A 13,046-nucleotide genomic window follows, 5' to 3' on the forward strand; every position below is an offset into this window, starting at 1 on the left:
ACTGGAACATGTTTAATTCTTCCAGCATCAAATTGTAACACTTTGGAAGTGTTTTCTACCAGAGAGATTAGAGAATTGTACTCAGGGTGTTTTATAGTAGACTCATCATATGGATACCTTCTCCTCTGCCTAGCTGTGCACCAAAATTTCAGTCTCTCAGAAGGAAAGCAGGAGTTTAGCATAAACCACATTGTACAAATAGTTGAGGCACAGTGAACCAATTCTTTTCAGTTAAGAGTAGTGGGAACCCTCAGGTAGTCCAAGTTCCCAGATAAGGGTCAACCTTGTAAGGAGGCCTTTCTAAAGATAGCGGTCTTAGGCCTGTTAACTCATTTTTACACATCATGATATCCAAAGAACTTTGTTATTTTTCCTTCTAGTTCTTTATATAGAATATAAAGCGTTTAGACTAAATAATCTCTCTTAGGAAATTTAGTAACAGTCAAAATGTTTTGAGAATGACTTGAACAGTTTAAGTGGATTGAGTAAGTGGGTTTATTTATTGATACATATTTTCTGAAAAATCCCTTGGCAGTATTATTCATAGTCTGTGCTTATTTTAGTAATTACAAAAGTGGTTTGCTTTGTAGTAAAATTTTATTCAAAAAATTTTTTAAGAATTAAGATAATTTTCTTAGTGTTCACTTGAAAAATATTATCATGAATGTGGCCATCTGCTTCAAAGCAGACACTGATTTTTCTTTACTTTTCTTCTACTTTTCATGTTCCAAAGGGCCTATTTGAAACTTGTCATCTTTGCGTTTGATTTTGTGAGTAACCAATCTTTTTTTTTCTTTTTTTTAATAGGCCAAGATGCTGAATTATCAGGGACACTTTCACTTGTTTTGACACAGTGCTGTAAAAGAATAAAGGATACTGTTCAGAAATTGGCCTCAGACCACAAAGACATCCACAGCAGTGTTTCTCGGGTTGGAAAAGCCATTGATAAGGTATGGTGTTGAATGAAGTGTTTGGTATTTTTAGGCATCAGCCTTCATCTCCTGTCACTGCTTTAATAACATTAGCTTCATTATTTTATGCTATTCCTCTCATTCCTGCTTTTAATAACTTTTGCAAATCTGGTTTTACTATATCATTCTTAAAGTTCCCTGTTGCTATTATTTAAAAAACAAAAATAAAAACAAACCAGAAAAAACTCTTTTTGCAGCCTGGTTATTTATCCATCTGCTTAAATGAATACAGCTCCTATTGTCATGATGAGTAAATTTCCAAAGAAATTTTAACTTACTATGAAGGAGTTTGCTTACAGAAGTAACTTTTCTTACTTCCTGAGTAATTCCCTGGCTATGACTCTGTCTATGTGATGGAATGATTAAGAAAACACCCTTGCATCCATTTCCCCTATATTATCCTAACCAACTCCTGTCTTCTGGTGGGCATACTAGTCACTTTTCTTCAGTGTTGCATTATGTGTGAGTGAGGTGGTTGCTAGCCATCAAGGCCTATCACTTGTTGGGTGATTTTTCTTATAGTATCTCTTGACTCTTTGACTTAGTGGCTTCATTGTAAGCAGTTATTATTTTTAGCAGTTGGCCAGTGTTGCCCTTGGAGTTCATAGTCTTAGTGGGGCCTGAGAGAAATGGCCTAAGATTACTGTGTTATATTTCTGAATACATAAGCCACTGGGGAGTTTGTGACTGGTTATAGACATTTTTGTTCACACATTGTAAAATTCTGGGAGGACAGGAAGAACTTTTGGGGTCGCTCTTTGTAGCAAAGGCATCTCCTAACCCATCCCATCCTATGAGTTTAGTCTGTATACACAAGAGCAATAAATTTAATGTAGATAAAAACTCAGGGAATTCCAAGAGTAGCTCTGTCTAACTCGTGGATGGATAAGCCTGTTAGAAATTATCTTATGGAACAGTTGTATTGAAAGGCTAAACTTGAGTCAGTCTAAGTCAGAACTATGTGCTTCTAAGGAGATATTATTAACTGGTGTGTGTGGTATGTTAGGACCGTGAGAGGCAGGAGTTCTGGGGACTGTTTGTGTGGCTGTGGCTTGCAGAAGTGTTAGTGACCTTTCAGAGAGCTGACCACTCCCATAGTGCTGAGGGCTTCAACCTAGCAAAAGTGGCCAGAGAAGTGGTGTGGGCAGCAGCAGCCCTGTTTTTGGATCAGTAATGGCTATTTCCAGCAAAGTCTAGGAAGTCAGTGAATATTCTCTGAAATAACTTTGAGGTTGTGACACCTCTTTGGTAACTCCAAGGGAGTGAACCCAGCTTTGACATCAGACTGTTTCGGCCTGTGACCTTGGAAGTCTTCAGTTGGTACCTGAAGTGATTATTGGTGTGTACTAGCTTAAGGACTTACTAGAATGGTGGTGGAGCACTTTAGAGATTCTTCAATTATTGTAGGTGAGAAACGTTCAGTTTCTCTAGGATGAAGTAACTACCAGTGGTGTTTAGGAAGCTTCAGATTTTGGTGGCTGGCAGTGACCAAGGCATTCTAGTGATTATGATAGTTCATACCCCAGGAGGTTCCTGGAAGCATTTGATTTGACCACAAGGTTGCCTACAATTATGATAGAAGGTGGGACAGTAGGACCAGAAGATACCTTAACAGTGAGAAGAGCTAAAGCTTCCAAAGCAGCCATCAGAGAAAGTACCTGAGAAGCACCCAGATTTTGGAAATATGTGGGGATCACCTCAGCAGCTATATCACAAGTGTGTGGACTACTGGCCACTAGGATCAGGAGCATTTGGGCAAATAATTCACCAGCTTTGCATTCTGCCGCTGGGTTCCCCATTTCCCAGTTTATGTACATTGTCCTATCATAGTTATTGTCAGGACCCTCTTTTACTCTTGTCCTCCTAGCTGGTGGTAACTTGCTGAGCATGTCTTCTACTTGATCTAGCAAGTCTTTACAAATATTTGTAAGGGTTATCAAATAATTTGGTTAATCTTTGAGACAAAGCATTTAAATGTATTTGGTGCTAGAAATGACAGTATCTCTGAGAATGGATACCAGGTAAACATAGTGAGTAATCTAAAGTCTGGCTTTTTAGATAGGCATGTGTTTGGGGAGAATGTTCCTAATTACCTGTTTTAATTTACTCATTTCTCCTTCGAGGACTCTTTTCACATACTTGGAAGTTATAAGGATTTTTTAAAGTAAACTTTTTTGTAGTTTTATGTTCTCAGGAAAGTTCTAGGTGACCTAGAATTCTTCTGATCCGTCATATGAAATTATGTTACTGAGTTGATATTGATATTTGTTGAATTATAGTAGAAGGGAACAGAAAAAAGCCTGAATCTTTTAGCTCAGTTCTTTAACCTCTTTCAGTGCATTCTCTCCAGTTGTTTTTTGTCATCTACTTGGCCTCAGCTGTAGAGGAAGCTGTCACTATACTAGACCTACCTAGACATTATGCATGAGCTTCTTACATACACAAGAACTTCTGTGTAGGCCGTTGTCGTATGAGACTCCATTGACTCGTAAAGTCTTCTTCTTTTTTTTTTTTCTTTTGAACCTGGTAAATTTGTACAACCTTTCAGGGCCACCTGTTAGAAAGGCTTGGTGGACTCATGTACATTGGTGGTAAACAAACAGGATGAAGCCGAAGCCATTGTGGCACAAGCCTTTAAGTACCACAACAGACAGACTTGTGTAATAAACTGGAATGCTGTTCAGCAGCCTGTGAGCACCATTTTATGGACACTTGTCCCTACCCTCCAAGAAGAGGACAGTCAAAAAAACTGGTGACTCCTTTATGAGAAAGCTGGTTTGAGTAAGGAACTTTAAGTAAATTTTTGACACACTAAATAATTTTTTTTCTTTAGTGTTTTAATGCTGCTTGTGTTTTAAAGTTCTATAGTTCTGAAGTTCTATAGTTCTAAAGTTCTATAGTCATCACTTCTGTGAAATGTAAGCAGAAAAGCAGTTTGTGGTATTAGCTGAGGTGTTTTGTGACTTTTAATTATTGTAAACATAAAATGCTGTTGAAGATTTCTGTCTTAATGTGTTGACTTTTCATATATTCATAGTATTATGCTCACTATTTAAAATACATAATATCAATGGAATATAAACCTAAAAGCAACAAATGAACAGGACAAACAAACAGAGACTCATAGACATGGACAATAAACTAGTGGTTACCAGTGGGGCGGGGAGAGGTAGATGGAGAAAAGGGATCAAATATGGGGTGACAGAAAGAAATCTAATTGTGGGCGATGATCACACAATGCAACATATATACATGCTTTACTGCTAAATTGTGCACCTGAAACTTACTGGATTTTCGTCACCATAATTAAAAAAATAAATAAAAATAAAATAACATAATATCAGCCACTGGGTTCTATGGCTGTTTTTTTCTTAAAAAAAAAAAAAAAAACCATAATATTCTGGTCTATTTTTAATTTCTTCTCCTATTTTAAGAGAATCTAGACATATTGAATTATACACTTAAAACCTATATGATTTTATTAACCGGTGTCACCTCAATACATTTAATTTAAAAAAAAAAAAGACTATAATTCTCTCCTGTTTAGTGTTTTATTTAGTGTTTTACTGGTTTTGACTTTTTAGTTTATTTCCTAAGTAAGAAAAGTTAATGAAATGATTGCTGCTCTAGGGATGTGTGTGTGCATATTAAAATAACTAATACAAAGATTTTAAGGTGTTTAAAATTTACTGTGAGACAGTTGAAAGCAAAACACATAGTACATGTTCTTTAGAAGATTGTGGTCTAGTTTGGTCATGTAAGTGTGCTTTCTGTGTATACAGAAGAACTGAAAAAATTCTGAGGCAACATAAAATAAGTTTGCTTGGGATAGACTCTACTTACTGTAAAGTAAGGGAAAGATTATTGTGCCCTTAATTAAGGTTCGTGGCGTTGGCGTCTTAAATTTGACTTGGAAGAATAGGTAAATGGTTTTCTGTGGGGCCAGGAAAGGTGCTAAACAACTTGAGAATATGCTTGACTCTTGTTAAAGACTCAGGAACTGACATGATGAGAATGGTAACCCAGTTGGGAATAAGCCAGGATCAAGTTGTGAGGGAAGGCCTAAGGATTTGACCCAAGGAGATTAGGGGAAAACGGAGTGAATGATAAAAGCCGATGCTTGCCCTCATTAAATAGTATAAAATTAGACTAAGGACAAGTCAAGAGTAGGAAGATAATAGCTATCACTTATTGAGTATTGACCATGTTCCAGATACTGAGCTAAGTGCTCAGTATATTTATATCTCATTATAGGGGTACATTATTCCCATTTTATGTATGAGGAAACTAAGACTCAGATACAAAATAACATACCCTAGGTGTACAGCTTAGAAGTGATGGATCAAGATTTAGAAAAAGATGTCAACAGTCTGTTTTTAAACACTGTGCTGTAATAGGAAATTAGGGCATTGCAAGGCTGGTGAGGTTCTGCTGGGGAGAATAATTGTTAAAAAACATTTTTTTTAACATTGCCTAAACTGATCTTTTGCCAGTAGAGGGCGCATCTACATTGGTGAGGCAGATACTATATTAAAAACAAATAGAGTGTATAAAAAGTGAAATATAAATATTTTAAGATAGTTTTGGTGAGCAGTCTGGAACTTCCATGTAGGTATGACCAGGTGTATGAGAGGAAAAAAAGATACCAGTGGGAGATAATGTCCTAGGTTTAGCCTTCAATAGTAGTTCAGGTAGACTGTGAGTGAGGACAGGTGTATACAAGCTCTAAAGTTCTGCTACGTAATGGATAAACCCTTGCATAGTAGAGAGAAATTACTGTTAAGGGGGAAAAAAAACAGAAAATGTGCTTTGCTTAAGAAGAAAAAGAACTAAGTTGAGTTCTGATATACATACAGATAATTCGATATATATTCTAGGTGGAATTTTTAGAATTACTGAAAAGGAATAATTAACAAAATTATAAAGAGACAACAGTGATGAAACCAAGGACATGTTCCCTAAAAATAAAAAATATCAAACTAATTCCCCTCTCGCCAAGAAAATACAGTAGTCAGTGTGTCTAAATTTTTGCAAGGCATTTTATAAAAATCTCATCTTTGGTCAAGATGGAATATGTTCCTTTGGCCATAGTGCCTGGTCTGGCCATTTGGCCTGACCCACCGAAGCTTGGCAATGATTGTTTCCTGCAGGGTCGGTATATCAGTATCCCTCCCTAGGATCTTTCTCATTAGAGCTCTTAAGGGAAAGAGGGCTGGGAATACATGAACCTAGGAGTGATTAGTAGTCCCTAAGAGAATTTGAGAGACCCCGGTTATCTGAGCTTTTCTTTAAATCCAGCTTGTTTGGGGAAAAGAGATTTCTCTTGTGGGAACCAAGAGTCCTAACTCCTACAAGCAGCTAGATGCTCTCTGGGTCTCTTCACTTGTAGTGGGCTTCAGTTTCTATGAAACAATATTAGTTTTGCCCTCTTCAGTCTGAAGAACATTCTCAGAAGATGAATTCTCCCTTCTCTGCCATTTGTCACATTACATCATTGGCTCTTAAGCTGTGGGCCTATATTATTCTTACTACTTCTGCTCTGAGCAGAATGAAAAAACATTATTTAATTGATAATGATAATTATTTGATGAGTTATAGTCCAGTCATCAGAGGAAAACCTGGACCTTTGCAATCAGGTCTTACATTAAGATGCAGAATCAGAGAATCCCACTGGACCCGGAGGTGATATAGACCCACTTTTGCCTGAGGCTACAAAGTGAAATAACTTACTTGGTCTAGCATCTAACTCAGGTTGGACTGAGAGGGGAAAAGGACCTTATACCGATTAAGCTGTGCCAACTATTCCAGACTGTAATCGTACTCAAGTGAGACTTTGAGGAGCTTTTCTCAACTGGAATTCCTTCAGGGAATTAATCACTAGTACCCTGAGGCTCCTGCTGTATGCATGAATTTCTCTCCTATACAAGGTGTGCTCTGTCTTTGGAAAAATTAGTGAAATTGTCACTCAACATTTCCGTAATCTGTTCAGATACAGAGGCAATCAGACAAGGTCTACCAGAGCTGAAAGGTATCAAAAATAGTATGCAGAATAATTGTGAGGGGATTGTGATGCGCATTTGACAGATTATGGAGGATTTTAAGGATCTTAAAAGCCCATGGGAGTTCGGCATATCTCTGACCATGCCACATAACCCCCGTTGGTAAAAACGTATCAGTATGGCTTTATGCCCTTCCCCCTTTTTTGATCTGGCACAACCTACCTTTCTGTCAACTTTGAAAACCAAAGTGGAGATATGAATATTATACAGTGGGGAGGATGGGATGTCTAAAAATGTAGTATCTGCATCTAAAAATGCATCTGTAAATGCTGATTATGACACACTACTAAATTTATTTTCCAGTCCATAGTTTGCAAAGCACTGCTGTCTGGAATATGCCTAAATATGGATTATTTCATCAAAGGCCTATGCCTCATCATCAACTTTAGTAGGATTGCTAAATTTTTCCCTAAAGGATTTATACCAATTTGCAGTCCTACCAATTGTGTATAACAGTTCCTGTTTCTTTACTCCTCATGTACAGTTGGTGTGATCAGCTTTTTAAAAATTTTTCAAATTAATCACATGGATGTGAAATAGTATCTAGTTGTATTAATTTGCATTTCCTTAATCATCTTTGAGGTTTGAGCATCTTTTCATATGTTTGATTATTAGAATTTCCCCTTTTTATAAGTTTCTTAATTTTTTTTTTTCTGTTGGGTTGTTTTTATTTTTGATTAGTAATCTGTGGGTTATATGTGAAGTAGCTATCATTTCCCAGACTGAGTGGAACTAGAATCCAGATCTTATTCTGTACATCTCTCAGTACATCTCTCCTAGACCAGATTAACTGGATGCTTAGAAGGGAAATTGATTCCTGTAAGTGCAGCGGTACCCTGTTAGACTTAAACAGTTTTCCTTCAGAAGTAAATGGGGAAGTTAAAAAAAATTAACAGTCCTGAAGAATTGGTAATTAAATAGTGGGTTTTATCATGTACTGTTACCACTGCGATCAGTAATTACAATTTCATAAAATGTACTTCAGAATGGATCAATTTTGGGCAATGAGCAGTGAAAGCTAGTCCTTAAGTTCTAACCAGTTTGTAAGCATGTTCGTGTTATGGCTAAAACATAGATTTCAAAGTATCATAAATTTACTTCTGCTTCAACTTCCAGATTTTAAAACTTTTAATTCATCAAAAATGTTAATGACACTAAAAGTACATGAGATAGTGTATGAATTAGTGTGTCCTGGATTTCTCTTTTCAAGCCATAACATCTTCTGCAGGTAGACAGACCCTTGAATGTGTGTTTTGCCTTTGATTCTTTGAATCCTGTCCTTACATTTAAGGACATTTTTCCTTTTTTAAAAGGAAAAAGTATAGTAAAACAGAAGTGCTAATAATAGATATTTCTCTTCATTAGTTACTTCTTGGCTGGGTCACAGTGCTGCTGATTTCCTGGGCAGCCTTGCAAATGAGTTTGGTCACTTAGCAACAGAAGCTGGAACCTGTCCTAGCTCTGATGCAATAGTAAGAACAGACAGTTTTAACAAAAGGAGTTCTGACACTGTATTGCATTTCCTCAACCTCTTTTTATAATTTAGCTTTAATTTTTACTGCAGGTGAGCAGAAAATAAGCTATGAAAAAAGCTTACTTATCTGCCTCAGTGATTTAAACTGGAAAATCAGAGTGGTAGAAAGGTGCTCAGAAATTTTCATCAAATGTGATGCTTATTCACATTTAGTTATATTTTGAAGACTAGCAAGTAAGTTTATTATTCGAATGTAGTAAAGATATTCCGAGTGTTAGGGGTTTTAATTTTCTTACCTATAGAATAGCGACCACGGTACACCTTATGGAAATAAGAGTACATGAAAAGCATCACTGTAAAACTTTAAATTTGTTGAAATATTAGACTCATATTTTAAAGCTTCCTAGATGATCAGAATTTCCTTTTAGTATGTAAAGGAAAGATTTGAAGGAATTCTGCTTGATCTAAGAAGTTTACTCTCTGGTGGTAGCCATTAAAATTCTGACTTAATATATACTGCCAGATAAAATTCTTTAACATGATCTGTACTTTGAGCTGAGTAGTGTGTCTTCCAAAGTTGTATTTCTTTCTTGCAGAACAGACAACTTATAAATTTGTTATGGGTTGATAGGGTGGAGAATAATTATTAGATGAAGAAGTAGAAATCCGAAGGTTATATTTGGATTGAAAGAGGTTGATAGGTCTGTAAGGAATCTTTCTTAGTCTTAGTGATTCTTGCTTATAGGGTGCACTTAGACATTTAGGGGAGTTATTGGCAGATTTCTGAGTTTGTATTCTATTATCTTCACATACCTGTTCTTTTATTTATTTGGATGACTGTCCCCAGGATAATAAAATAGAGTATCTGTGACATCAATCACCCTTCAAGTTCTCTGCTGTAGTCTAGAACAACAAAGTAGCACCATCTCCACTCCCAGTGTTCTAGTCGTCATAGATAGCACAAAGATAAAATAATTTGCTTAAAAGTATTGATGACTGTTATAAAATCATCTCTCAACAGAGAGAATCTGATGAGCAGATATGAACTTAAAGAATCTTAACCAAGCAATTTTGGCTCTTTCTTCAGACCTAGGGATAGTCTGTTCAGTATGTGCATGGAAGCTATTGCTTTAGCATCTAGGTACTCTGTATTATTTTCATTCGTTAAGTCTGTAGTAGGCCAAGAAAGAGATCTATAAAAAGAAAAATGAATAAAAATTAAGACTCTGACAGTAATTTTGCTTTTTTGTTTTTGTATTCTGTCTAAGTAATTCCAAATCTTAATATATTATATTTAGTTTTAGGCTACTGACTTGACATCTAAGAATAGGGTAGATAACTCTTTAAAGAAAAATGTCCTTAAATTTGGAGAATTCTTCCTCATTGTGGTAATGTAAATGATAGGTGGTTTGCAGTTTCTACTGCAGGTTACCTTCTACCTGTTCTTGTATGTACTATAAAACAATCCTGTGTCGTTTGGATTGTATTTAAACAGTGATTGACTAGGTTTGTAATTTCAGTCCGAAAAAAAAAAAAAATGCAAGATAAAGAGGGTATTGCCTATGAAAGATAAAGGAGGATGGCAGGGAAACTTTCATACCACAAAGTAGACTTGTTCTTTCCTCATACTTGATGTTCCAAGTTGCCATTTGGTATCATTTCCCTTTTTCTGAAGAACTGACTTTAGCTGTTCTTTTTAAAGCAGGTCTTCTGGCAGCAAATTTAACTTTCCTTCATCTGAGAATGTCTTTATTTCATCTTCATTTATGAAGGGTATTTTGACTGGATATAAAATTCTGGGATGACTTTTCTTTTAGTCCTTGAAAAATGTTGTGCCACTTCTTTATGGTCCCCATGATTTCTGTTGAGAAATTTGTAGTCATTTGAATCATAGTTCCCCTTTAAGAAATGCATCATTTTTCTCTAGCTACTTTCAAGGTTATTTTTTTTTGTCTTTAGTTTTCAAGTTTGATTGTGAGGTGTATGGTGTGGATTTTTTGATTTGATCCTTTTAAGAGCGTTCTGAACTTCTTGAATCTGTAGGTTTATGTCTTTTGCTAAGTTTGGGATATATTTTTCAAATAATTTTTCTGTACTATTCTCTATTTCTAGTACTCCAATGACATGAATGTTAGATCCCTGAAGCTCTGTTCATTTTTTTCAAACTTTTTTTCTCTTGTTCAGATAAGACAATTCCTATTGATCGTTACTAACTTTTAGCTCTGTCACTTCCATTCTGCTATTGAGTCCTTTCAATGAGCTTTTATTTTGAATTCTGTATTTTCTATTTCTTTGCTAAGACCCTCCGTCTTTTTTCTTTTTTTCTTTTTCAAGATGTTTGCCAGTTGTTCTTGGAGCATTTTATAACTGCTGTAAATAAAGTCTGATGGTTCCAACATCTGTGTCATTTTGGCACTAGCGTCATTGAACATCTTTTCCAATGAAAGTTTAAATTTTCTTGGTTCTTTGTATGCCAAATAATTTTGTATCCTGGACATTTTTATTTTATTTCAGTTTTCAATTACAGTTGACATATGCTATTCTAGTTTCAGGTGTACAACATAGTGATTAGACTTTTATTTTTTAACTTACAAAGTGATCACCCAGATAAATCTAGTACCAACCTGACACCATATGAAGTTATTGCAATATTATTGACTGCGCTCCCTATGCTGTACTTTACATCCCAGTGACTATTTTATCATTGCCAATTTATAGTTCTTAATCCCTTAACCTTTCTTACCCAGTCCTCTAAGCCCCCTCCCATCTGTCTACCATCACGTTCTCTCGTGAATTCGTTTCTGTTTTGTTTGTTCATTTATTTTGTTTTTTTTTAGATTCTGCATATAAGTGAAATCACATGGTATTCGTCTTAAAATGTCTGACATATTTCACTTAGCATAATGCCCTCTAGGTCCATCCATGTTGTCACAAATGGTAAGATTTCATTTTTTTTTATGGTCAAGTAATATTCCATCTTAGATATGTACTACATCTTCTTTATCCCATCATCTATTGATGGACACTTAGATTTTTTCCCTAATATTGTATTGTGAATAATGCTGCAATGAATATAGGGGTTCATATATCTTTTCAGGTTAGTATATTGAATTTTTTTGAATAAATACCCAGAAGTGGGTCATAAGGTAGTTCTATTTTTAATTTTTTAAGTTAAAAAACTTTTCGATAGTGGCTGCATCAATTTGCAATCCCATCATCAGTGCAGAAGGGTTTTCTTTACATCCTCACCAACACTCGTTGGCTGTTGATTTTTGATGATAGCCATTCTGACATGTGCGATATAATCTTTCATTGTGGTCTTAGTTTGCATTTCTCTGATGATTAGTGATGTTGAGTATTTTTTCATATGTTTGTTGGCTGTCTGTAAGTCTTTGGAGAAATGTCTGTTCAGGTCCTCTGTTCTTTGTTTAATCAGATTGTTTTTTGGGGGGTGGGTTGTTTTTGCTGTTAAGCCGTATGAGTTCCTTATATATTTTGGATGTTAATCCCATTTCAGATAACATCATTGGCAAATAATCTTCTATTCGATAGGTTGTCTTTTTGTTTTATTGATGGTTTCCTTAGCTGTGCAAAACTTTTTAGTTCGATGTAGTCCCATTTGTTTATTTTTTATTGCCTTTTCTGAGGAGACATATTTAAAAAAATATTACTGAGTGATTTAAAGAGTTTTTACTGCCTTTGTTTTTTAAGAGTTTTATGGTTTTGGGTCTTACATTTAAGTCTTTCATCTATATTTAGTTTATTCTTGTATATGGTGTAAGAAAGAGATGTAGTTATATTTTTTTGTATGTTTCTTCCAGTTTTCCCAGCACCATTGGGAAAACTTACCACTTACTGAAGAGACCGTCTTTACTCAGTTGTTTTCTTTGTCATCGATTAATTGGTTGTTTTAATTGGGTTTATTTTAGGGTTCTCTATTTTCCATTAATCGGTGTGTCTGCTTTTATGTCCGTATCATGCTGTTTTGATTACTATAGCCTTATAGTATAGCATGGTAATCAGGTAGCAGGATATCTCCAGCGTTGTTCTTTCACAAGATGCTTTGGCTCTTCGGGGTCTTTTGTGTTTCCATATAAATTTTAGAATTATATTTTAATTCTATGAAAAATGCCATTGGTATTTTGATAGGGGTTGCTTTGACTGTAGATTGCTTTGGGTTGTATGGACATCTTAACGATGTTAATTCTATCCCATAGCATGGTGTATGCTTCCATTCATTTATATCCTCTTCAGTTTCTTTCTTCAATGTCTTATAGTTTTCTGAGTACAGGTCTTCTACCTGCTTGGTTAATTTATTTTTTGGTATTTTATTTTGTTTTGATGCAATTGAAAATGAGATTGTTTTCTTAATTTCTCTTATAGTTTGTTATTAGTGTATAAAAATGCAACCAATTTCTGAATGTATCCTGCTGCTTAACTGAATTCATTTATCAGTTCTAATAATTTTTCGGTGGACTTTTTTAGGGTTCTCTCTAAATAATATGTCATATGCAAATAATCAGTTTTACTACTTTTCCGATT

The 13,046-nt window shown here is 35.3% G+C and overlaps 1 protein-coding gene across 3 annotated transcripts in view; it reads left to right on the forward strand.

The window, feature by feature from the left end:
- The window catches only part of RMND5A (required for meiotic nuclear division 5 homolog A), a 54,967-nt gene that overhangs the window by 15,796 nt on the left and 26,125 nt on the right, over nucleotides 1-13,046 (forward strand). For all 3 annotated transcript variants that reach the window (XM_036224200.1, XM_016136417.2, XM_036224201.1), the window contains exon 2: nucleotides 808-950. In XM_036224200.1, the coding sequence (XP_036080093.1) occupies nucleotides 808-950 (143 nt within the window). The remainder of the gene's footprint in view (nucleotides 1-807; nucleotides 951-13,046) is intronic.

The sequence above is a fragment of the Rousettus aegyptiacus genome, unplaced genomic scaffold, assembly GCF_014176215.1.
Source record: "Rousettus aegyptiacus isolate mRouAeg1 unplaced genomic scaffold, mRouAeg1.p scaffold_m13_p_7, whole genome shotgun sequence".
NCBI lineage: Eukaryota > Metazoa > Chordata > Mammalia > Chiroptera > Pteropodidae > Rousettus > Rousettus aegyptiacus.